Source organism: Rhineura floridana, chromosome 7 (assembly GCF_030035675.1).
Source record: "Rhineura floridana isolate rRhiFlo1 chromosome 7, rRhiFlo1.hap2, whole genome shotgun sequence".
Lineage (NCBI taxonomy): Eukaryota > Metazoa > Chordata > Lepidosauria > Squamata > Rhineuridae > Rhineura > Rhineura floridana.
This window is the reverse complement of record NC_084486.1, coordinates 8,322,471-8,348,720: the sequence shown is the minus strand read 5'-3', so window position 1 is coordinate 8,348,720 and position 26,250 is coordinate 8,322,471. Positions and strand designations below refer to the sequence as shown.

At 42.1% G+C, this 26,250-nt stretch overlaps 1 protein-coding gene across 5 annotated transcripts in view; it reads right to left on the bottom strand.

The window, feature by feature from the left end:
• ADK (adenosine kinase) overlaps positions 1 to 26,250 on the bottom strand; it is a 466,326-nt gene that overhangs the window by 90,739 nt on the left and 349,337 nt on the right. For all 5 annotated transcript variants that reach the window (XM_061634839.1, XM_061634838.1, XM_061634840.1 and 2 more), the window contains one exon: positions 1,173 to 1,208. In XM_061634839.1, coding sequence (XP_061490823.1) covers positions 1,173 to 1,208 — 36 coding nt within the window. The remainder of the gene's footprint in view (positions 1 to 1,172; positions 1,209 to 26,250) is intronic.

The following is a 26,250-nucleotide window of genomic DNA, read 5'->3' as shown; positions in this document are numbered from 1 at the left end:
TTTCCTTCTTTATTGCTCTAGTTTACTATGGATTTCAAATAAATGGTTTCACTCTATGCTAAAGATGGAAGACCTACAACATTGCTTTATTTGACAAATTATGCTTCTGCTGATATAGTAAAAAACTTTTAATTTGCATAATCTTCATTTCCATAAAAGTACCCATACCATAATTTATGATACACAAAATAAAATGGCAAATCATAACATTACAAAGCTTGTACAGATGTATGTGCTTTTGAGTTATATTGAAGCAATCGGATATACACACACACCACAGACACACACCACAGGTGTTTTCCTTCCTCTTCCTTCCAAATAAAACTCTCAGATCAGTGTATGATCCCCTATACATTGATTGTTACATTATATAGTGTTTAGTGAATGTTAGGAAACAGTCCTATAAATGCCAGTTCTTCTGATCAAGTTATCTGGAAATAGCACACTGACAACTCTCCAGAAGCTGAGACAATCACCGATAAAAATTCTAAAGTCAAGAGTGGAACCTCGAAAAATGAAGCAGTTAACAGGCTAAACAAAAGACTAAGACTGTGGGTGTATGTTAGGAGATTGCACATTTATACAAACCCAGATGGAAAACACCACTTGAAATGTGTTAACAAAAGCACAGTCCACTTCTCCAAAAGAGACTGTGTGTAAAAGGCAGGGTTTACGTTAATCAGTGCTTAACTATTCCACATACCACCTTACTAAAATTCATTTGCATAACGATAATCCACATATGGCAGAGTAAGTTATTTAAAATGGTGTTATATTTCAGTATTTAGTCTTGCTTCACCACTGCTTAGCACTGGATCCTTATGGAGTGTAATTCAGCTAATGAGGTGGCTTTTTAACTGAACAAACTGACAGGCCCCATATCTGCAGAGGCAGCTTGAAGCCGTGCCCAACCTCTCAGCTTCCCAAGAGGCTTTTCAAAATTCAATAAATAACATCTGTAGGCGATGTTGGGTGCAGACCTAGCAGAGTGCGTCATAACACTGAGCTGGCAGAACAAAGAAACCATGACGACTGCCAAGTTTCTATGGCAACTGCTGCGAGGCTTGGAGAGTATAATAGCACATCAATCACTGTCCAAAAGAACTTCATTATCAGCAAGGGGGGGAAAAACCCTTTAGAATCTGTTTAGTGTGCAGCACAGGTTAACTCACCTCAAAGCCTTGCTCTCCAGCAAAAGTGGCAGCTTCCTGAAATAATAATAAAAAAGGAACAGTTAATTATAAAGTGCTAGATAATAAAGAAATAACACATTTGGAAGCTCATTCAGGCAGTCTCCTTTTACATAATTATCTCAATATGCCCACATGCAGTTGTTCAGTTACTTGCACTGAAAAGGCTGCTTCTTCCCCTGACAAGATAGCAGTGAAGTGTCAACACACTTCAGAAATGAAGGAAAGAAAATGTGTGTTGTCTTCCCTACTGGCAAAGTAACTTTGGACTAATGGCCTTTAACAGAAATGGGTATGATTAACCACAGGGCTTTTCACTGTCAATGATTCCTACAATACTTCCCAAAGGCCAAAGCAGTGAGACTAGAGATCCTTGTTATACACAACATGGGGGCGTTGCTGCTGAAAACAGTACCCCCACACTTCTCCCCAATAAAGTTTAGAATCACTTACCCTGTGTTGTGTCATCATCACTTTATGGGTTTCACTGACTGCACCACTGGTAGGGAAATGAATAGGTGATGAAGCCACAACTCAGGGTAAGTATCCTTAAAGTTGGGGGATGAAAACAGTGAGATGTCATTTTCAGCAGCAGTTCAATATAATGTGAAACATGCTGCTTTAGTGTTAAGTTGAGAAGGACACTAAACTCAAGATTTCTTCCCATAGACATCCCATAGGCATTTGCTTGAACATTGTGAGAACAAGATGCTAGACTAGATGGGCCCTTGGTCTGACTCACCAGGCTCTCCTTATGTTTTTATTACACAATTTGATTCTAAGGATTATAGATGTAAAAATATTTTTAATCAACAATAATCATGGTGTCATTCAAGGATTAAGCTGAAGACATTTTGAAAGCTATTTGTCATTGATTCCACATTAAAGAATCCCAGTTGCATGTTTTCAGATAAAATGCATCCAACCATTAGTGGCAAAATTAGAATAATCCCTTAAAATATTTTGATGTCTTAATCACAGCTTTACACAACTAAACTCTTATTTTCTTTTTTTTTTACAATAATTTTTATTCAAATTTTCATAAAACATACAAAACAAAATCATAAAACATTCAAAGACAAAAAACAAAACAAAGCGAAAATGATTAAACAAAAAAATAAAATGTTGACTTCCCATTTGTCACAGATCAAATCAGTTATAGGTCTACAATATATAACAATCCTGTCTCTTAAATTATATTATAAAATCACTTTCCTCCAGTAGTTATCTTAATTAATCATCAAATCTCATAAACATTACTTTATTCTTTCCACAAAAAGTCAAAGAGAGGTTTCAATTCTTTAAGAAATATATCTATCAATTTTTCTCCAAATAAACATGTTGATTAATCCATCTCGTTAATAATAATAATAATCTTATTGTCATAACCATAGTCCAAATAAACATATCGATTAATCCATTTCATCAAAATCTGTTAGGTCCAATAATTTCAATAGCCATTATTCCATTATCCCTATTAATTCCATCTTCCATCTTCAATAGTCCTGTTAAGTCCAGTAATTTCAGTGTCCAATCTTCCATTATCAGTATTCCATAATAATCTTGCTGTCATAGCCATAGTCATATAATAAGAGTCTGATGGGAATTTCCTCTCTCCCAAATATTTTCTTGCCATCCATTCTGAATAAGTTGCTGAAATATTGTTGTAAAGTCATATCTCTGTTCTTCTTTTTTACAAAATGCACTGGTTCATCTCTTGAGAGTTTTTCCATTGTCACATGGCTGCTGTTAGTTCCATAGATTTTCTCTATATCAAGCTCCATCACGTCATTCCAGTCCAGAAGATTATCCAAGCCATTGATAACTTTATCTCTAATATCTTCATTAATTTCTTCAGAGATAACGTTAAATTCCAAACAGTAGATTTTATTTCTAATATCCATAAACTCCAGAACTTTTTCCAATTCCACATTTGTTCCAATCTCCAGGGCTTGTATCTTCCCTTTATTTTTTCTTTTCTCATCTCTGATCTCATTCTCCTCTCTCACAGGATCCCCTATTTCTTTAAGCTCCTGCGTCATTTTGCTCAGTTCAATTTTCAGCTCCTTACTGCCCTGTTGCAGGGTTTGTTTCGTTATCTCAATCTCATCCATTATTTTCTGAAACATAATTACTTCCAGATTCTCAGCCACTTTCTTGATTGCCATTTTTTAAAACCACGAAAACAAAGCAAAACAAAAATAAAGAAGAACCACTTCTTATTTCAGCAACAATTGGGTTAATATTCCAGGCTTGATGACATCACAGTATAAACAGAGCAGCCTGCCTTATCTCTCTATGTTCAAGAATACAAAACAAATTTAGTTCCCAGCATCAAAACAGTTAGCGGCGTCGTGAAGAAGCAGATTCGTCAAAATAAAATAGACCAAAAAGAGAATAGTCCCAGACAATATAATGTTCCTCGGAATAGAAATCCCTCTTCTGTGTATATCTTTAGAATGCACTTCCAGGACAGCTTTTTGCAATAGAGACAGAGATAAGCTGTTAATTTCGTGAATAACAGAGAAGAGTTATAACTCACCCAGAAGCTCTTTAAAGCTGATTAAATTGACAAATCTCTTGTTGCTGCAACAATTTAAACCAAGTAAAAAAAATAATAGAAAGAAGGGTGCTTGCCTGTTAGTCTGTTTTCTCTTTGAAGAAAAGATAAATGTATCGCATTAAACAGATAGAGCTTGTTCGGAAGTCCGTCCAGCATTGCTGGCTGGACCTTTTCTCATAAATTAATGAAATCCAGTCCTCCCAACAAAAACAGGCTTTTGAGGTTGATCTCTACGTTTCTCCCTGCCCGGGAGAAATTTCATCAGTTAAAAAAAAAAAATGTTCTGACTGATTTATATCTGAATAAGCTTCTTTTGAGGCGGGAGCCTGTCTCAAAAGCAGGCACAAGCGAAGTCACCCTTCCCGGAAGTCCCAACTAAACTCTTATTTTCTCAAGCAGCACTGGAGCATCTGAAGGTTGGTATTTCATATATATATCAAACATTAATGGCTCCAATTAGAATGTGCATTTTTTAAATAGAAGCATAGACCAGGGGATAATAGTAGTAAGAAGACATCACTAAACATAACTTACACATGTTGTGTGATATCCAATGTTGCACAAGTGGATTTCTCCTTTCTCTCCTCCCCACTGCAGCCTCCATTTCCCTCAAATCTGCTCCAAAGGGTCTCACAACAGCCCAAAGCAGATTTAGTGGGTGCACAGTGGAGCTGCTGCAGGAGACAGGAGTGGAAGGGAAAGTCCAGTTGTGCAAGCAGAAATCCATTCCTCTAGTGGACGTACACAATTGGATATCTATAAAAAACATACAATTTAAAAAGGTGAAGATACATTAAACAAGTACACATTGACCTAGTTGGCACATAACACTAAGCCAAACCATGGCTAACTGTGAATGCAAAACCGTGTGGGTACTCACAGGAAAAATCTGGGCCACTCTGCTCTTTCCCCAGTCATGCTGCTGTCATACTATCAGAGCTAAGCTATGGTTTGGCTCAGTGCCATTGCTGAATCTGGGCTCATGATTTGTCTCACTCCAAACAAACCAAGAACTGTAGGGCTTAAGTAATGATAACAAACCATGAGCCCATGCCTGCACATAACATTGACATGGTTTAGCTCCAGGTACTGCAGCAGCAAGATGACCCGAAGAGGAGTGAAGCAGCTGTGTTAGGTGTAAATGGGCCAGTGTATGTAATACTAAACACTTATTTTCTATATATGGAGCTTTATTTGTAATAAAGCTTTTACTTATTCTCCAAAGTATCAAAGTCATTTCTCCAATTAATTACATGTTAATTCACAATAGAACACATATTTTGGCCAATTTCACTCTCTAATACTAATATGCATTATTAGTGATACTAATGTAGAAATAATCATTTGATCTATGCAGCTACTAAACATAAGCAACAAAGGTACACTGAAAAGTACTCCTGATCAAGCCCCACTGAAATAAATGGGAACAGAGCAAAATAACCGCTTTTGCAAAGCTCCCATTCTTTTTGCATTCAAAGCTCCAATTCAATCTGCATAGGAGATTTTTCTGGTGCATTGTGCCCCAAATAATGTAAGGAAGTATTTAATGTGCACACATTTTTAAGACACTAGTGAGAAAAGGCATACTGGTGGATATTTTAAGAATCTGAAGTGGGAACATACAATTACTACAGCAGGAAGCTGAAGTTAATAAAAGCTGATCAGCTGAAAAAGCACACTTCCTCAGGCTGATCACTGAAGAAGCAGAAGGCTGACCATGTTAGTGTGAACTGAGGTTGCCAGAAAAACTGAATCACGGTCTTAACAATTGGGTGCCAGCAAGGTTAGCCACATTGACAATTTACTTACAAAAGATTTTTTTCCCCTCGTACATCCCTGTTGTTAGTGGCATTTGCTAGCCCAGCTGTCAAGGCAAAGTGTAAGGTTCAAAGGTATCATGCAGTGTATTCTTAGAGCAGCATGCAATTACCAAAGCCCAGGCATACATGGAGTGCAGTGGGATGGGGTGTGGGAAAGGAGCCTGAAAGCCTCCACTATAAAGAAATGCACTTCGAATGAACGACAATAGAATCCAGAAAGGTTCAGGTGGGACTGGGAAGCACACAATGCAAAAAAGAAGAAGTGGGGGGGGGAGTACTAATGGAAGCCATACGTTCACAAAAAATAAGAACAAAAATTAAATACAATGTATTTGAGCCAGATAATATTCATAATCTTAGTTTTTAGTCACACAATTGAAATTGGAAGTTGGAAATCTATCGTGAGGAGGACCTGTTTAAAAACCTCGGTGCAAAAAGACATTAACATCCGTGTTAATTATTATTTGACCAGGAATCCTTGATGATATAAACTCTGTACGCATCTGTGGATGCATCTAAGTGCAAGTTATTTCCAACTCAAGAAGTTTCTGTTCTTTGCTTGTAAAATGGACTGTGGTGCTGTTTTGGGGCTGCTGCAAACATTACAGCCAATCCATGCTCCATCCTGAGCATACCTATACGATATACATGTTTACAAACATGTTTTTGTTGCACTTATACTTTACATTTATAGATGTATGCCTATAAATGCAAAATGTGAAGAGGTCTTCAGTTGCTATGGTGCCAGACAAGAAACTCTAGTGCTATAAATCAGCAGAGAAAGGGGACCACCCCAAATGCTGTTAGGGTGTCATGCACAGGGGCATCACTACCGGGGTGCAGACCGCACCCGGGTGACACCCTGAGGGGGGTGACACCCAGAGCCTCTCTGCCCCGTGCTGTTGCCCGGCAAAGGAGCCAAGAAGCACTCCGGGTCGGCGCAGCCAACTCCTCCTCGGAGGTGGGTGGGTGAGACTGAAAGCAGACGCCCGCTCGCTGGCGGTGAAGCCAGGACAGGCCTTCCACCGCCAGGCTGGAGCTCGTGGTGAGTGCGTGCACATGCAAAAACAGCCACTCCCGTCCATGCACCTGGGAGGGCGCGCGCCGGAGGTCCGCACCCCCCTGCACTTCCGCTAGTGACGCCGCTGGTCATTCAAGGAGCACTGGTGCTCCGATCTCTCTCCCTACCCCTAGACCTCCTTAATATAAGAGCAGCCCTGCTGGATCAGACCAACAATCCATCTAGCCCAGCATCCTGTTTCCAACAGTGGCCAATTAGATGCCTCTGAGAAGTCCACAAACAGGACAAGGCAATTGTCCTCTCCTGTTGTTGCTCTCAGCAACTGGTATAAGGTGTTACACTGTCTATGAAATTGAAAACCATGATGCCTAGTAGCCATTGATAGACTTATCCTCTACAAATTTGTCTAATTCCTTTTTAAATCCATCTAAGCTAGATGACTTCACCACATTTCCTGAAAACAAGTAGATGAAATGTTTGCACCATGCAATACCTCCTGTGATAATTGTTGCTACTGTATGAACGAAGGTGGAAGGTCATGTTGTAACACTGGAGCAAGAAGCCAAGTTTCCCTTGTGAGACACTCTGCTATACAGGACAACAGTAAAATTGGACATTTAATCTTTACCCTGTTCTGCAACCCACTTCAGGTACATCAAGTGTTGATATTCAATTTATACCAAAGCACATTTTTCTGTGCAATGGGGCATTCAATCTAAACATTCTAAACAATCTGGGCTTCCTATGACCTCACGAAAACAATTAATACAACCATGGACAAATTTGTTTATAAATAAATGAGAGTGAAATTCAGTACCAAGACATAAAATATGTAATTCCTAAAGAAATGCCAGAAAGTTTGATAATTATGCCCTTAAAGAAGCATTCTAACTGGTATATGTTTATAAACACTTTATATGTTATAAAGTGCAGGCAATTCTAAAGAAATACAAACCTTTTCCACCATTCTGCACTGATTATGCCTCTTTCTTCCCACCCTTTGCTCCATACATTTCTTTCAACCATTCCTGTATCTGTGACATTTTCCATGGTGTTCTTAGATGCGAACAGAACTTCCCCTCAGCTTGCTATAGCATATTATGGCAAAACAGTTGTAAGACCAGTTCTTCTGTCAGCCAGATTCTCTTGCCTCCTTTAAAACTCTCCTGCAGTATTTTTTTTTCTCCCCTGCAGAAGGCTCCTTGCCTGCCACAGAAGATTGGGCTCTATTTATTCTAGCTTAAAAGCATGTATACTTTTGCACAGATTTTATTCCACCTGGCTCCCCAGTATTTATTAAGTGGGAGTATCTGTGGTCCAAAAGGAGGTTAAGTTTGCTGCATTCAATCAGGTTTCCCATTCCTTCTTTTTCTGGCAGCTGTGCTCCACATTTTTAGGCAGTAAGTTCACTGGGCAGGAATCATGTTTGTTTTACAGTACTCAGCTCGGTATTGACGCCTTCAGTGACTGCTGATAATAATATTAAGCAGGTCCTAAATAGCTCAGAAAGTTCAAAATAAAAGGAGGACTTTCAGCATTGATTGGAAATAAGTGTAAGATAATGAAACAAGCAGTGGTCCATCTGTGCTACCCCCCAAAGGCACCTCACACTGGGCTTCACATATGCAATAAAGTGGTCAGGTCAAAATCTAACCTTAGAGAGGCAGCAACATATGGCGATTGCTAGGGTACAGCCAGCTAAGGCACTCCCAAGTGCAGGTGATAATAAGGATGATAATCTCTATATTAAAGGCTTTCCATTTTATATCTGACATCATTTATCACAAAGGAGAAGAGATTGAGAAAATAAACAATCTTCACAGAAGCTTTACAGCTCCCAGGAGAATGCAGCATTTTCATTCATGCATGACATGCGACAACAGCAAAGCAAAGCAAAAAAACAAAACAAAAGCCACTCCCACCCCCAAACAGAACAGCAGAACAGAATTTTCTTGGGAGGCTGGATTTGAACTGCAGTTCTTCCTTTAGGTTTGATAAACTTTCCCTATTATTCAGTCATTCCTCCTGTAAGACACACAAGGAGTGTAGTTTTCATTCTGTGATTTCATCCCACTGCTTTTTCAGGCTGGATTTCAATGGGAAATTTGCACACCACTGCATTTCCCTATTCTTTGTCCCACTTAAAATTGCAACACTGATTTATAATCTCTCACACTTTAAAATGCAGTACCAAACCCTAAAAATGTAACTAGTTTAGCCATAACGATCATTAAAATGCACTGCAAAGTTAAAAAAAAAAAAAAGGAAACCCAAATAGCACACAGAAATTCACACTGCATGGAAACAGTGTGTAGAGGCAGAGCTGTTGAAATATGTTCTGTCACTTATGTTAACTTGCACTCTCTCTTCAGCACAACACCAACCAGGAAACAGGAGACAAACTAAAGAGACAGCAATAAAAAGGAACGGGTATTTGTGTTGTGGCTACCTTAACTGGGTGGGATTTCAGTTGAGGGAAGGTCATGCCTGGACCACCCCTTGCAAAACCCTCCTCCAAAACGTGGCATCCGCCGAGGCCCAGGAGTCAATTTTGTAATGCTTGGCAAAGGTATGCAGTGATGCCCACATGGCTGCCCTACAGATTTCTATGACTGGGAAGCCTCCTTTAGCAGCTGCTGAGATAGATGCCCTCCACAAGGAGTGAGCCATGAACCCTCATGGTGGAGGTTTGCCCAAAGCCTGATAGGCCTGGATAATGGCCTCCTTAAGCCACCATGAGATGGATGAGGGGGAAATTTTCTGTCCATTGTTACCCCACCAAAGGAAATGAATAGCGTCTCTGACTTCCTAAAGTTAGTGGTCCTTTCCAGGTAAAACTTGAGCACCCTACAAACATCCAGAGTGTGCCAGGCCCATTCCTTAGAGGACGGATTGGGGCAAAATGAGGGAAGAATCACCTCCTGAGATCTGTGAAAGACTGAATTTTTTTTAGGAATAAATGATGGGTCTGGCCCCAGGATAACCTTGTCCTGATGAAATATGCAAAGTTGCAGGTCTGAGGACAGGGCCCCTAACTCTGATACCCTTTGAGCTGATGTAATAGCTACCAGAAAGGCTGTTTTGAGTCAAGAGCTTTATCTCACGTGGCTAGGGGTTCAAAATGCAGACCCATAAGGGCTGATACTACCCAATTTAAGTTCCATGTGGGGAACCAATGGGTGACTTGGGGATTCTGTAATCCCACCCCCTTAAGGAACTGCCAACATAAGGGATGCAATGACAGAGGGCTCACCCCTACAGCTCAGAATGCTACCAATAGCCAATGCCTGGCACGTAAGGGTATTGTACTAATCCATCCCAGCCTGCAGGAAGCCCAGGACATCTGCAATCTGTCTAGAAGCTGGATCTCACCCCTGGGCTTGGCACCAGTCTACGTATACCTTCCAGGTAGAGCCATAAGTTCTATGGGCTGACGCCTTTCGTGATGCCAGTAGGGTATTCAGAACTGAGCCGGAAAACCCCAATTCCGCTAGTCATTGCTATCACCCTCCACGCTGTTAGTTGGAAGATCTCTGGGCAAGGATGGAAGGCCGGGCCCTGGCTGAAGAGGTCTGGTCAGAATTGAATGCGCCACGGCTCCTATACTGAGAGGTATAGTAACTCTGGAAACCATGCCCTTCTCGGCCAGCATGGAGCTATCAGAATCATCTTGGCTTTCAGATGCTTGATGTGACTGACCGTCTGTAGAATGAGAGAGATGGGAGGAAAAGAGGAGAGGAGACCCGCTGGCCAGTCTGTCACCAGTGCATCCAGCCCCTGGGCTTCCGAGTGGTGGAAACGGGAGAAAAGCCTGTGCAGCTCAGCATTCTGATACGTCGCATAAACTTCCACCTGTGGAACTCCAAAGATCTTGATGATTTGTTGGAAGACCTGAGGATGAAGACGCCACTCTATCTGAAAGGGAGGTCCTTGCTCAGCCAATCCGCAGTTATGTACTGGACTCCCGCCACATGTTCTGCCCTCAGGGACAGGAGATGAGTGTCTGTCCAACTCAACAACCTCCGGGCCTTCTTTGCCAGAGCAGCTGATCCTGTTCCTCCTTGATGATTGATGTATGCCTTGGTAACGGTGTTGTCGGTTCTCACCAAAATGTGAGCCTGAGATCTGTGATGTGAACTCCTGGAGTGCCAGACGCACAGCCCGTAGCTCCAACCAGTTGATACCATGTCGCCTTTCGCTGTCCTTCCATAATCCCTGTGTCACATGAGTATCCAGATGTGCCTCCCACCCATAGAGACTGGTATCCATGGTCAGAATCTTCCTCACTGGTGATTTTAGGCTTGCCCCCATCAGCAGCCTCTGAGGGGTCAACCACCATCCCAACTCCACACTCAGACTTGGACTGATTGGAATCCTCAACCTGCGTGACTCTGCTATCTGATGCTGGAGAGGCAATAGTACCTGCATCAGGGGACGAGAACGAAACCGGGCCCAGTTCACCAAGTCCTGGCAGGAAACTAGCATTCCCTGCAACTTGGCTAGATCCATCAAGTTTATTGACTCCAAAGCAATCACTTTTGCCATGAGGTCCCGAATCTTGTCTACCCAATCCTGAGTGAGCTTCATGTTGAAAAGGGCTGAGTTTATCTGAACCCATAGATGAGTGATGGTCTGAGCGGTTTTAGGGTACTCTTCTCATAGTTGACCACAAAACCATGGTCAGTGAGACAATCCAATGTTGTGTGTACTTCCCTGGTACACTGACCCCTGCAGGGAGCCCTGACCAAGATGTTGTTGAGGTAGGGGTGAAGCCTCACCCCCAAGGTCCTCAGATGGGCCACCAGAGCTACTAGTACCTTGGTGAACACTGTTGGAGCTGAGGTCAGACCAAGGGGGAGTGCCTTGTTCTGATAATGCTGATTGGCAGAATAGAAACGAAGATATTTCCTGTGTAGCTGGTGAATTGGGATATGGAGATAGGTCTCTGAAAGGTCTACTGATGCCATCTAATCTTCTCGATCTATGGCCTCCAATATAGATTTCAAGGTCTCCATTTTGAACTTCTTGTAAGACACCCTCCAATTCAGCCACTTGAGATTGAGTATAGCCTGGACACCCAATTTTTCTTCAAAACCAGGAAGAAAATGGAGTATATGCCCTGAGCCCGCTCTCGAGCAGGTACTGGTTCCACTGCATGTATGTCCAGCAGGTGACCTATAGCCCTGAGAAAAGCCTTATGTTTTCCCGGTCTCCTGGACTTTGGGGTTGCGACAAACTTTTCCCTTTGAAGACTGGAAAACTACAAGGAGTAACTGGACGACACTGTGGAAGGAACCCAGCGGTCTGATGTGGTCGTTGCCCATGCCAGTATGAAGTGTAGCAAATGACCGCCTATGGCTCCATGCAGAGCTCCTGGCCAAGCGTCAGCAAGCTTGCCCCTTCTTTGATCCTTTCTGGAACTTTGAAGTGGAGGGGAAAGGAGAGGTGGACTGTTGTCTGGACCTGTTGGTGTTGGGAGTCCTGTCTGACTTTCCCCATTGAGATTTATACCCAATGCTGAAAGTGCCTGGAGCTCCAAAAAGACTGCTGCTGTTTTGTCATGTGCTCATCCTTTTTTGTCATGGGAAGAGCCTTCTGCTTGTCCCTTGTCTCCACTAAAACTTTCTCCAGAGGGTCTCCAAATAGCTTGCCCCCCAAAAGGGAGACTCTGTCAAATGGCTTTGTGAGCCAGGATCCACTTCCCAGTGTCTGAGCCATAGATTCCGCCAACCACTGTGCCAGAAGCCATTGCCCTGGCATTGAACATCATTGCATCCCTTGTAGCATCTGCCTGGAAGGCTGCTGCCAGATATCTTCCTCAGCCCATCCTTCACTTGCTTAGGAATGTCATCCCTGACTGCCAGTTCATTTGCCCACAACAAGTTAGCTCACACAAACACTGATGCTGCAGCCGAAGCCCTGAAAGCTGCGCCTTGTGCCTCAAAATCCCTATGCAGCGCAGCCTCGACCCTTTTATCACGGGCGTCCTTTGGTCCCCCTTCCCCTTCAGTGGGAATAGAGGCCGAAGAAGAGAGGGCAACCACTGCCAAGTCCACTGCCAGGATTTTTAGCTGTCCCATGATCAGGTGCGCAAAGGAACAGTGTTGACTAACCAGCTTATGCACTGGTTTGGGTTTGGATGGGTTGGCCCATTCTGCATTCCACAGAGCCTGGAACGAGTCTGGGAAAGGCAGAATATCCATCTTCAGCTGGCCCTCTGAGAAGGCTGCCCTAGAGCCTTGTGATGCAGTGGAGGTCCCTGGCTCCTCCGGAAGTTCCAAAACCCGTCTAGCCTTTGGTAGCAGAGCAGGAAAAAACTGCCTGAAAAAGTCTCCCCTTAGGAGGAGGTGCTTCCACTTCTTCCGAGAGCTCTCCCTCCTCTCTGCCTTCTGAAGAGGAAGAACTCCTGTCAGCCTCGGAGTCCCAAGGCTGTAGCTGCCTGTTTACTCATCACCCTCTTATACCCTTGCTTACTTCTAGGGTGGTGAGAGGAGTGTGTGTCTTTAGTGTTGTGTTTCTGTTTCTCCTTGTGCCTCTCCCCATGATTGCTTTGGCGAACAGGAGAAGGGGGAGGAGGAGCCCGGGGAGGAGGGAGGTGCTGCTTGGGTGAGACAAAATGCGCCTTCTTTTCTTGTGTCGTAATGTGGACCCTCGCTTCCTCTTATGGTGCTTAGATCTTAAACTGGACTCTGCCCCAGTCTGTACCCGACTTCCTTAGCCACGATGCCCCTAGCCCATGATAGGAATTTGGGGAACTCCTCCTGTCCTGGGGGGGAGGGGAATCTGCCAAATGGCCTCTACTCACCCCCTCTACGTGGCGCTCAGGCATCTCTTCCGACCGCTGGGAGTGTGGTGAAATCTGCTGCTGCATTAGATTGCTCTGCTCCCCTTCTGAGAATGTGGCCATGTCTCCATTTGTAATTGTGGGCGGGAGGAAATTCAGAGCCCAGCACACCCTATGGTGGGGGTGGGGAGGGCCTGATAGCTGCCGAAGGCTGAGAGCGCCTTTTTGCTCTATGTGCAGGCGAACGGAGGCCGCACCTTGTTGCTGCCACTGCTGCCTTTCTCCTTTGCCAATCAGATGGGCACTGAAGTGGCAAGGAAAGGAACTGCGGCTGTATGTGCTGTACGTGGCCGCGCCTCTCCTTCAATTGAGTGGGCACGAAATGCTATCCAATGCTAACCAATGCTCCACCCCATCGTGGGCCAGATGGCCCTCTAAGTGTTGCCCTGCCCAGTCCTGAGCTAGGTAGCTGGGGAGCAGTGGGAAGAAAAAGGAATAAAGTATCAGCGAGAGAGAGAAAAGAGAGAGTAGAAAAGGTGGAGAGAAAAATGAGATTTTGGGGTGAATGAAAAAACTAGAAGCTGGCTGGCTCTTAGGGAGCCCAGACAGACCCTGACCATCCACGACAGTAGGCAGGACAGGTCTGGGAGAGAGTGGGAGATAATCTGAAGATTGGACCCTGCCTATTGCACACCAGGGGGAGGCGCCTCCCAAGCTATAGAATGCCCTCCAGGAACCGTTGGGGAATGCCCAGCTGCTACTACTTCCTAATCAGTGCAATAAGAATGGCTGTCTCCTCTTCTGCCTCCCCCCAAAAGCTGGTTACAATGTTTCAATGCTGGGACACATTTTTTTTAAATAGCTCTCTTTATTTCTTATAATTTACATTTCTTATATAATTTGCAATATCAAATTTCTCAATCACAAAGAAAAAAGTAGTAAAGGATGATTATGACGATGGTGGTGGTGATGATAAAATAGTAAATAATACATCCCTCAAAATAGAGTCCTGCTTTATATGGATTTTTTCTTGTGCTGTGCCGTGCTCCTTGGTAATATCAAAACATGATGTAAAGATCACATGATCCTGTTCCTATCCTTTGCTTCATTTTCTACTAAGGTAAAGTATTCAGTGAGAGAATTGGGAGGGATGACTGTAGACCTCCTCTTATTGTGCCACTTGTGAGAGTGATGCCTTCTCTTTTGAGGAGTGGGCAACTGGGAGGTGCAGCGCCTGGTTCCTGAATGAGCAGTCCCACTCCACCTAACCTCTTTTGCCACCCCTGACCCAACTGAGAAACTTTGGGAAATCTTCCTGCCCTGGAATGGAGAGGGAGGGGGGGTGAAGTGCTACTTACCCCCTCCCTCTGGTGCTCCCACGCTCCCAAGGCCTGCTCTGAGTGGTGGAAGAGAGATGGTGACTGCTATTCCTCCATCTTGCTAGTTTGCACGTGTTCACACCCTTCCAAGGGACTGCTAGCCATCACGGGTGAACTTTACCAGGTCCTCCAATCCTATGGTGGGGGTAGGAGAGGCCTGAAATGGAGTAGAGGCGTAGCATGGCTTTTCCCGCCTGTCCTATTCTTCGTGGCAAAACCAGAGAGCGTGTCTTCTCACTGCTGCCCTCCTACGTGCACTTGCACCTCCCTTAGATTTAAGGAGAGGCGGCACTTCCGGGAAGGGTGACTTAGCCTGTGCCTGCTTTTGAGACGGGCTCCTGCCTCAAAAGAAGCTTATTCAGATATATCAGTCAGTTTTTTCTTTTTTTTTTGACTGATTAAACTTCTCCCGGGTAGGGAGAAACGAAGAGATTAACCTCAAAGCCTATTTTTGTTGGGACGACCAGATCTCATTAATTTGTGGGACGAGGTCCAGCCGACGAAGGTGGGACGGATTTTCAACAGCAAGCTCTATCTGTTAAAGCGAACGTTCATCTTATCTTCTAAGAGAGAACGCACTAACAGGCAAGCACCCTTCTTTCTATATTTTTCTTTTACTTGACTTAAATTGTTGCTGTTTAAAAGAGATTTGCCAGATTGATCGGTTTTTGACATCTCACTGGGGAGCCATAACTTCTCTCTGCTACGCACTAATTAATAGCTTATCTCTGTTTTTGTTGCAAAAAGCTGTCCTGGATTTGCATTCTAAAGATATACACAGAAGAGGGATTTCTATTCCAGATTTTTATTTTGAAAAATATTATACTGTTTTGAGACTACTCTCTTTTTGGTCTATTTTATTTTGACGAATCTGTTTCTTGACGATTGCCATTAATTGTTTCGATCCTGGGAACTGCATTTTGTTTACTTAACTATTGGAGAGATAAGGCTGTCTGCTTTGTTTATACTGTGATGTCACCAAGTTTGGAGTATTAACCCAATTGTTGCTGAAATAAGAAGTGGTTTTCCTATATTTTTCTTTTAAAATGGCAATTAAGAAAGTGGCTGAGAATCTGGAAATAACTATGTTTCAGAAAATAATGGATGAGATTGAGATAACGAAAATTGAATTGAGTAAAATGAAGCAGGAGATTAAAGATATAAGGGTCCCTGTGAGAGAGGTGACCCTGGAAGGGGTCCCTGTGAGAGAGGAGACCCCGGAGATTGGAACAGGGGTCCCTGTGAGAGAGGAGACCCTGGAGACTGGAATAGGGGTCCCTGTGAGAGAGGAGATCCCGGAGATTGGAACAAACGTGGAACAGGAACAAGATTTGGAGTCTATGGACTTTAGAAATAAAATCTATTGTTTGGAACTCAATGTTATCTCTGAAGAAATTAATGAAGATTCTAGAGATAAAGTTATCAATGGCATGGATTATCTTCTGGACTGGAATGATGTGATGGAGCCCAATATAGAGAAAATCTATGGAATTAACTGCAGCCATGTGACAATGGAAAAACTTTTAAGAGATGACCCAGTGTATTTTGAAAAAAAGAACAGAGATATGATTTTACAGCAGTATTTCAGCAACCTATTCAGAATGGATGGCAAGAAAATATTTGGGATAGAGGTAATTCCCATCAGACTCTTACTATATGACTATGGCTTTGACAGCAAGATTATTATGGAATACTGATAATGGAAGATTGGATATTGAAATTACTGGACTTAACAAGACTACTGAAGATGGAAGATGGAAAATGGAACTAATAGAGATAATAGAACAATGGCTACTGAAATTACTGAACCTAACAGATTCTGATGTGATGGATTAATTGAAATGTTTATTTTGACTATGGTTATGACAATAAGATTATCATAATTAGTAATGAGATGGATTAATCGATATGCTTATCTGCACCTCTTCTTCTAAGCGAGAAGGTGCGAGCCACGCCACCGGCTAACTCCCTTGTGGCAGGCTCCTAGGCCCTCTAATTGTTCTCACACTCCCCGTCCTTATGTAAAGAGTTTAGTGAGGGAAGGGGGAGGGAGGGGGAAAAGTCTAAGAGAAAAGATAAGAGGATTAGTCAGAACAAAGAAGAGGAAAGAAAGGTGAGGAATCTAAGAAGAGAAGACAGGCTGTCTCTTCAGGAGCTCAGTCAGACCCTGACCGTCCACCGCAAAAGGCAGGGCCGGTCTGGAGGACGGGATGGCTCCTCCCCCTGGGTGAGGTAATTAGAAGATAGGACCCTGCCTGTCACACCAGGGGGAGGCGTCATCCTGAGAAGCTGAATGCCCTCCAGGAACCACTGGGGAAGTGCTGCTCACTTGATCTCCCCAAAAATGAGTTGCTGCTATTGGCTAGGATAAGAGGACAAGGGGCAGCAGGTGTGTTTGCACTGCATTGACCTCCTCGCCGCTTCCCCTTCCCTTTCCCAGTAAGCAGCAGCAACTCAGCTGTTGAGAGATCAGATGAGCACAACCACATCACCACACCATTCACTGTTGGCACTAATAATTCCAGAGAAACTCTCTAGCAAACCTCTGAACATGGAGGCAAAGAGAAAACAAGAGAAATCACTTTTTATTTCTGAGGTGGAGTTTTGTTTTGGCAGAATGTATAAGGGAACTCACACTGTGGAATGTAAAGGGTTAACTATGCAAACTGTTGAAAACTATGGGCAGACAAGGTAGCAGGAGGGCTGCAAGTGGCTGGATGTCAGTTTAGCTGCCATTTCACATAGTGTCAGAACAAACATAGTTTCTGTTCGTATATACAAACACAGTAGATTGAAAATTGCTGAGTTCTGATTAGTTACTCAGTTGAAATGATTGGCTGGAGACAGACCCCATGTGGAAATAAAACGCTGGTCTCTAGCCACAGAGAGTTAGTCTGAGTCAGAGTATGAAGAACAGGACAGAAGGCCAGCTGACGGAAGAGCTGGAACAATAAGGCTTAGGAAGCCTGAGAGAAGCCAAGAACTGAAATCACTGGCTGGAATTGCGGTGGTCTGTGGGGAAGAGTGCGTCCCAGGAGACAGCCTTTGAGAGAGCTCTGCAGCCATGTTAGTGAGATTGCTGAGTGTCTGAGGCAGCAGAGGTTGCCAGATCAGGGTGAAGACTGCAGGAGAAGTTCTGAAACTGGGGAGACTCTAGAAGCAAGAGGTTGTAGACCTGAGTGAAGACTACAAGTATAGTCCTCAGTGCTTAGGTAGGCTACATAGGTAGGATTGGTGTAAGGAAATTGGTTATAGGTTTGAATCTCTCGTAATTATCTCCTTAAAGAAATAGTAACCTTACAGTGTAACCATTCTGATGCTGCGTTCCTGTTACTTCTGGTATAAAGCCCAAGGAGAACATTTGGCAAAACTGGGAGGATGAAGAGTGGGGTACAGATGTTGGGGAGGGCATTGCCAGTATTGAATAGAGTATTGAAAAAGGAACCGAAGAATTGCTTTCAGAAGCCTCTGGGCCTGCTAATGGAATTGCTGAGAGTGGCCCAGAAACTCCCTTTGCCTGAATCAGTCAGTGAAGAGTCTTCACTGATGACAATAATGACCCAAACCAGAGTGATAAGGCTGATTCTCTCTCAGAAGGGGAATTATCTCTCTCTCCAACGTTGAGGCGAAGAGCCAAACAATTAGATAAAATGTATTCTGCTCCTAGATGGAGTCTGCAGCTTGCAGCACAAGCCAGAAAGTGCCAGAGTTAACCCACAGAAGTAAGCGCCCACCCATTTCTCTCTGTATGTATGTATGTGTACATATCTATATCGTTACGTTACGTTACGTTTATTACGGTCAATGACCCGTCAAGAAAATAAAATTACAGCCAGTTACATACAAGATAAAAAAGCAATAGACATTACAATATAGGATTAGATAACATACGTTTGCGTTGTGCTGTATAAAAAAACTTAGCGACTGGAATCAAATAAGAGCTATTTTTGCCAGATAGAAGCCATGTTAACCACTGTTCTGGAGATCTATTGGATTGTTTTTGTATAAGGGGTGCAATATATAAGTCCCTTTCCTCAATATAAAGTGGGCAGGCAAACAGGACATGGTGAAGTGTTTCTAAGTGTCCTTTTCTGCATATACAGAAACGTTGGGCTAAGGGCATGCCCTTGAATCTGCCCTCCAAGAGCGCAGACTCCAGGCAGTTGAAACGAGCCTTGGTAAAGGCTAGACGGAATTTAGGATTCGTTAGGACATCTAGGTATGGGGCGTATTTTGGAAAGTGAAAACCGAGATTATGCTGGGAAGGGGAACATGTTTTAGCTGCCGCCTGTGTTGTGGATTGTCTATCAATATCCTTAAGCCTATCCTTAATAATCTGTCTGGCCTTACTAAACTCTATAGAAGAAAGAAATTCAATCGAAAGGCCTAAATAGGGTAGTTTGTCCAAAAAGCATTTCATCCAAGTGGATAGGTGACCTTCTTCCCCAAGAGATGAAAGATAACCTGTCGGGCATGCATACATGATTTTGGTCCAAAACTTAAAGGAAAATAACCATGCTAAGCATTCGACTGAGTAAGATCCCGCTTCCATTCTCAAGGCGGCGTTAGGAACACAATTTTGGACTCCAAAAATTCGACGCAAAAAAATAGATAGCACTGACTCCACTTTAGGGTTGAAAGCATATATCCAAATCTGGGCACCATACAAAAGTTGGGGTAATATTTTAGCTCTGAACACCTGTAATGCTGCTGGAATGTATTGCCCCCCATTATTATAATAATATCGGACAATGCTCTTCATCGCTGTTCGGGCCGTTGCAACAGCCGCACTGATGTGAGGCACCCAGGAAAGGGAAGAATGGAATAAGATGCCTAAATATTTATATGCTCTAACTTGCTCAATTACATGGCCATTGATTTTCCATTCCGGAGTTAATGATGATTTTGCAAAGACTAGAATTTTAGTTTTGGAGAAGTTGATCGTTAATACATTCTCTGAACAATATTTCATAAAAATTCTAATCAAACGTTTTAGGCCAACTTTTGAAAAGGAGAGCAAGGCTGCATCATCAGCATAAAGCAAGATGGGGCATCTACTTCCTTTAATTTTAGGCGAGTGAAGGTCAGCAGAGAGACAATTGGAGGCCAAATCATTAAGGAAAAGATTAAAAAGGAGCGGGGCCAACACACAGCCTTGTCTGACCCCTTTTGATGTGATGATTGAGTTGGAGAGATCACCATTTTGGCCGCAGCGAACGCGGAGGGAAGTGTTCTGGTGTAACTTATATATCAAAAACAGTAATCTTTTATCCATCGATGTTTTAGCCAGTTTTGCCCACAGCAAATCCCGTGGAATTGAGTCAAACGCAGCCTTCAATATCTATATCTATATCTATATAAATTATATGCTTTCAAGTAGATTCCGACTTATGGCGACCTTATGAATATTCATAGGGTTTTCATGGTAAGAGGTGGTTGAAGACACATACTCCCCTTTACCTCAACATAAGAAAAGGTGAGTAGACTGTACACTGAAGGGAGGGGAAGAGCACCTCGTTCTTTAGAGGAGCTTTAGGGTATTTCTGTGGCTAGCCTGCATAGTTCCTTTTTTATGAGATCATGAGGATCTTGATTACCTGTTAACTTGGAGGGTTCTACTGTTCACTTCTCTGGCCAACTGTCCTGGTGGCAACAGTAAGGCAATTAATGATCCCCTGACTTCCAGGGCTGCTGGTTTCTGTTGGGTTTAAGCAAGCTTGCATGCCACCCCCTTTGATAGGGAGATGTCTCTCTAGCTAGAATTGGAGGACAACTCTATGCTTGTTTACCACAATGTAACTTCCTAAAGGGTGGGGTTATTTACCTTCTCTTCCTCCTTCTTTGTTAAAGGATATTGATCCTTTTTGCATATTCTCCATTAAACTTGAGGGAGTGAAAAGCATACACATACTTCTCTTCCAAGATGACCAATACCATGGACTAAGATTTCTATTTTTCTAACCAAGCTAGAGCCTATGTTTCCTGAACATATGAAAGGTCATGAATAAACATTCTTTATACTTTTTATCTAAGAAGACTGTTGTTTATTTCAATTAACTAGTGTGCATGAGAGAGGAAGGTGGGACTGATTATCCTCAATTCTGCTGTTGCATATATACTTTGCTAAGAAATAGGACTACAAACTGTTCCTATTTCATTTAAACCAAACATTTTCAGCCCTGTGATATACCTGACAGGTGACAGCATATCTTCATTTAAGTAATTACATTTGTTTCACCAGATATGTTACAATATAAACTATTGTCCGGCAAATAATTTAACCAAGTCTTTAAGTTGGAATGCTGACCTGTCAGTATTTTTGTTCTCCATTTAAACCAAATAGTTTCATACTCCAGAGAGTCAAGATTATTTGCAATACATATCAAATATATTTCTCTAAATATAAACGTCTCTGATTAAATATGTTGTGTTCTTTCATGTTTAAGGATGAGGAAACTATATTACATGATCCCACAATTCCTATCTTTATGATTTACTAAATGACATTCAAACTCAGAAAGGAAAAACAGGGTTCCACTTGGAACATACTTAAAGAGGAACAGACAGTAGGAGGCAACAGACAAAAGGTAAACTATACTACACCTAAAATCAGGGCCAGATTATCCATTAGGCTTAGTAGGCTGAAGCCTAGGGGCCTGGAGCTGTTGGGGGCCTGTGGTCCGCGGAAGCAGAACAGGAGCCGCGGATTGCGGGACAAGAGCTTCCGAACCGCCCACCATTCCCCAGCTTCACTTACCTTTTTCTTCGCTGTTTTTTGCAGTTTGCCATCAATCAAGCTGGCGGCCAAGGTTTCCCTAAGGGACTGAAGCCTCTGCCGCCATCTTGGTTGATGGCACGCATGCGTGCTACACGCGTGGATTGCTCCCATCAACCAAGATGGTGGCAGAGGCTTCAGCCCCTTAGGGAAACCTCGGCCGTCAGCTTGATTGATGGCAAACCTGTGCGCGCAGCCGCAAATAAAGCGGAAAGGTAGGTGAAGTTGGGGGGGATGGGATAGGATGGCGGGCGGCTCGGAATCAGCCTAGGGGCCCTCCTCAGCTTAATCCGGCCCTGCCTAAAATAAAACACTGAGACACTGCTATGTAATGGGTATAACTAATAAAAAGGGGAACAGATATTATTTTAAAGATTTTTAAATAAATATGCTCCTCAATAAGCCTGAGGCACTTGTACCAGTAAAGGGCTTCAGGAACACAGATCAGCTGGCTGCAGCATGATGGAACAATGTTTATAACACAGAGGAAAACACATGTGGTGCCAGGAGGGCAGGTAGATTATCATTAAAAAGTACTAAAAGTTATTATTAAAAAAATGCTAGTTCAATGTTTTCTTTGCGCATAGGGAGAGAAGTCATTTTTGAAGTTTGACACTGTTGGTCTAGGATGATCTTTACTCCTGTTATGGATGCACTGATTTGTATAACAGAATATAAATTATTTTTTCGGAAGACAGGGAAATAACTAAACAGCCTGGAGTCCAAGCTGCCCAGAATAAGCTGGTTCTATTACTGGTTCTTCAGGTTTCTAGGGGGTAAAAAAAGTTTTAAGGCTTTCGATATTCTTTAGCCTAGCTGCGTGTTATTACCCCAGTCTCATCAACAAATATTTCTTTACATAAATTCTTAACAGCATCAGTTACCTGCCAGAATATCACAGCTGAAAAGAAATCACTTATAGCTAAATATCACTGTATCCATCTGTAACAGCTGCAACAGTCATCTGTTTTTGAACTATTTTGAAATTTAGTGATGAATAAGAACAATTACCTAGATCTATATACTATATCCCCAAACTGTAAAATCTGCACTACCTGCACTTCCTCCTTAGTCCATCATCTCTCATATATTTTTGGTATACCATTTATTATCATCCACAAACGTTTATATAAATAGGCCTGTTTTAAAAATCAAGGCACCGCACAAAGAAAAGAAAAACTTGCTCTTTCCATGAGATGCCACATTCATTTCATTTAAATGAAAACTGGTGAAGGATGATTAGAATCAAAAATACTACAGACTGAAAAGAAATTAGCACAATGTGAATAACCATTAACTCTAACCTAAAAGGACTTTAATGAGTGAGAAAAGTTTGAAAGAAAGTAGGAGACTGCAAAAAGACTCAAGACTCATTATTGAAAACAGGAATAAAAACAGGACAAAAATCCCAGGGTTGAGAGGTCTTGTTTCATTGAAAGAACATAGATTAATCTTATTACCTTTTTCATAAAGTCTTTTTTTGAACACAAGTGCAACAGTTTTGACTGATTGCAATGAACATGTCATTACACATAAAAAAAATCATACCCCATCCCTGCCCAAACTGGTGACTTAAACTGAGGTCTTGCAAACTACTGATAACGCAATGAAGATTGCAATCAAAATACAAAAGGGATATTAAATTGTGGAGGATATACAAATCTCTGGAAGAGAATTATTTACACTTAGACAAAGTGTATCTCAGAGTATCCTGCGAATGTTAGCCTTTAATGCAACTGAAAAAGCTTCTAAAAGAAATTCAAAACATTTCCCAAGGCACAGTAAAAGTTTTATAAGATTTTAAAACTAATAAGTGCACACGGAACAAAGTTCCTTTAGCTGTCCACAAATGCAGATTCTTTCTCCCCCTACTCTGATTAAGCAATTGAGACAATTACTTTTTGAATCTGAAACTATGGGTCAATTCTGCAAATTAAGTCCTGGAGAATTAGGACTTGATTGAATTACATTTCAACTGGTTTATGCAATTCAAAACTTCCATCAGATACTGATTCTAAACTTCCACTGCTTCTTCAGGATCAGAAGCTGGAAATAATACTGATGACAGTACTGATGACACTAAAGTTTAAATCCCCAGATAACAGCTCCAGAAGTTTCATGTAAGTATTGAAAAGCATGGGAGAAGATGGAGCCTTGTGGAATGCAATAAACCAATGGCCAGTGGTGTAGCAGGCTCCTAGTGCCAACTGCCTAGGTATGGCTGCAGCCAAATCAAGATGGTGCCCCACAGTCCCATCCCAGAGACAGTCCAGGCAGATACCATGGGTGATTGAAAGTTGCTGAGAGGTCCAGGAGTAATTAACAGGGTCGCATTCCTCTGTCCATCTCCTGGCAAAGGCCATCCACCTGGGTGACCAAGCCTGTTTCAATTCCAAAACCAGGGCAGAAAACAGACTGGAAAGTATCTAAATAATGTCACTATGGCTTCTAGCAAGACTCAGATTCAACATTCAGCTCTTCTCTTTCCTCCTGTGTGCTGTCCCTCTCCCAGCTTATGCATTTTGCTGAAACTATTGTTTCCATCATACAAATGAGTTCAAACTATCTGCCCTGGCCAACAACAGAAACTGAAACAAAAACAACTTAAATCTGAAAATAATAACCATGTAAATCTCAAAAATGTTTATTATGTAGCATGTATGTGTGCAGAATGTATTCAAGTTTAAAAACAATGGCCCCAGGTTTAGTCTCTGGCATCTCCAGAAAAGACAGAGAGAGTCTCCCATCTGAAATCCTATCCTGCTGCTAGATAGTGTAATACTGAGGTAGGTGGACCAATGACCTGACTCTGTGTAAGGTGGCTTCCTATGTACCTATGAAGTGGTTTTAGAAGTACTAAATAATGAGGCAAGGTCTAATCACCTTATATAATATTTCTGTTTTTGTCCAGAAGCAGTGAAGTTGTGATAACTGTAAACATTTATGTTTACTGTACAGAGAACAGTAATAGAAGCAACAGAACAGGGAGTCTCGTATAGGCTCAAGATAAAATGAATCCTTCACCCACACTTCTAGCCCTTCGAATTGAGCCTCTTTTTCCTCAAGGCCCTGGGAGCTGGCCTTAAAAAAACATTTCCTATACTGCAAATGTCTTAAAAGTTTCTATTAACTCTGGCCATGTTTGGACAAAAGGGAATACTGAGCAGCTCCATATCATATTACCAATTAATGTTTAAATAGCCCTTCCAATTATATGATTTAATTTTACAACGATTTTACAAATTGGCCTCGGTACAAAGATAATGCAAATTCTGCCAATAGGCTTTATTTATATACTCAAAGGCAAAAATGAAATATTCTCAGAGCAGACAGAAGAAGTAGGGCTCTGCACTCCTCAGCAAAAAAGGAAATTAGAGGGCTCCTTCCCCACTATTTTCAAATACTTTGCTCTTTCCAAGAAAAACAAATTGTAAATGGCTGAGGCAAACGCTCTGAATTCCAGCTTCGAGAAAAAAAATACTTGCTAATTAACTGATTTTATATTTCTAAAGTAAAGAAGAATGCTGTTAAAAATTCTGTATCAGCAAACATGTGATTTACACTAACTAAATGATGTAATAAATTCAGATGCCAATAAAATTGCACAAACAGCACACAGAACCTGAAGCATACTACGTGTATGGGACATCTCAGTTTTGCATTCAGCTATTCTAGATATGTAGAATACAATTTTACTTGTGAGTGCTTTCTTTCTCAGAGAACTAACATTTCTTTGCTTCTTCAAATGCTGCTCATTTCCTTTACATAAACAAAGAGGACTAAAAGGAATTTTGCAAATTTAGAACAGAATTTTACTTGTTCCTCCATGCTCAGGAGGAAATTCTGGATTCAGCATATCATTGAAACTATCTTCTTATAGTACACATCCACTAATATCTTTGAATACTGAAATCTCATTCTGGAGAACAGGGCCAGCTAAAGATGTTTTGCTCTCTGAGACAAAAAAGAAGATGGTGTTTCCTCATTTCATTTGGATTGGCAATTGAATTTTACTTCAGCAACAGGACAGTGTTCTTTCAATGCACGTAGAATGGGGGAATGGTTGGCGGGGTCTCAGGAGAAACGGCAGGGGTGGGCTGCTGCTGCCCTCCAAATCTGCCACCTGAAGTTATTGCCTCACTTTGCCTAGGGCCAGCCCTGATGGAGACCACCAATATTCACTCTGCAAATTGGGAACAAAATAATTTATAGCAGGTCAAGTCTATATAATTGTATGGCTGCAACAACAGTTATAGCTACAGCGTAACTACAGTCGTAATCATACAATAGTTATAGAATACAGTTGTACTCCCAACATTAGTGATACCAAGTACCACAGTTAATATCATATACAAAGCCAATTATGGGCACTTCCAACAATGATGTCTGAGTTAAATATAGGTTCCCTCCCCTTTATTTGAGAGTACCAAGATGTAGAAGGAACATGTCATGGGCACAGGTAAGATTGTTCACTCATTTATAACAAAATGAAGTACTGGTTTTCTCTATAATTTTTACTATTTTGTGTAATTTAATCTGGTTTGATGGTTATGGGGTGGGGCAAGGAGTTATTTAGGGCACTCAACCCTCTCACCAACCACTGGAAATCTTACTGAGCACGCCCTCTGACTTCTGGGATTTAAGCAGGCATTGGCTTACTTTCAGACATATATTTGCAGCCAAAGTTCTAGAAACTTAACAAAATTCACACATACTTA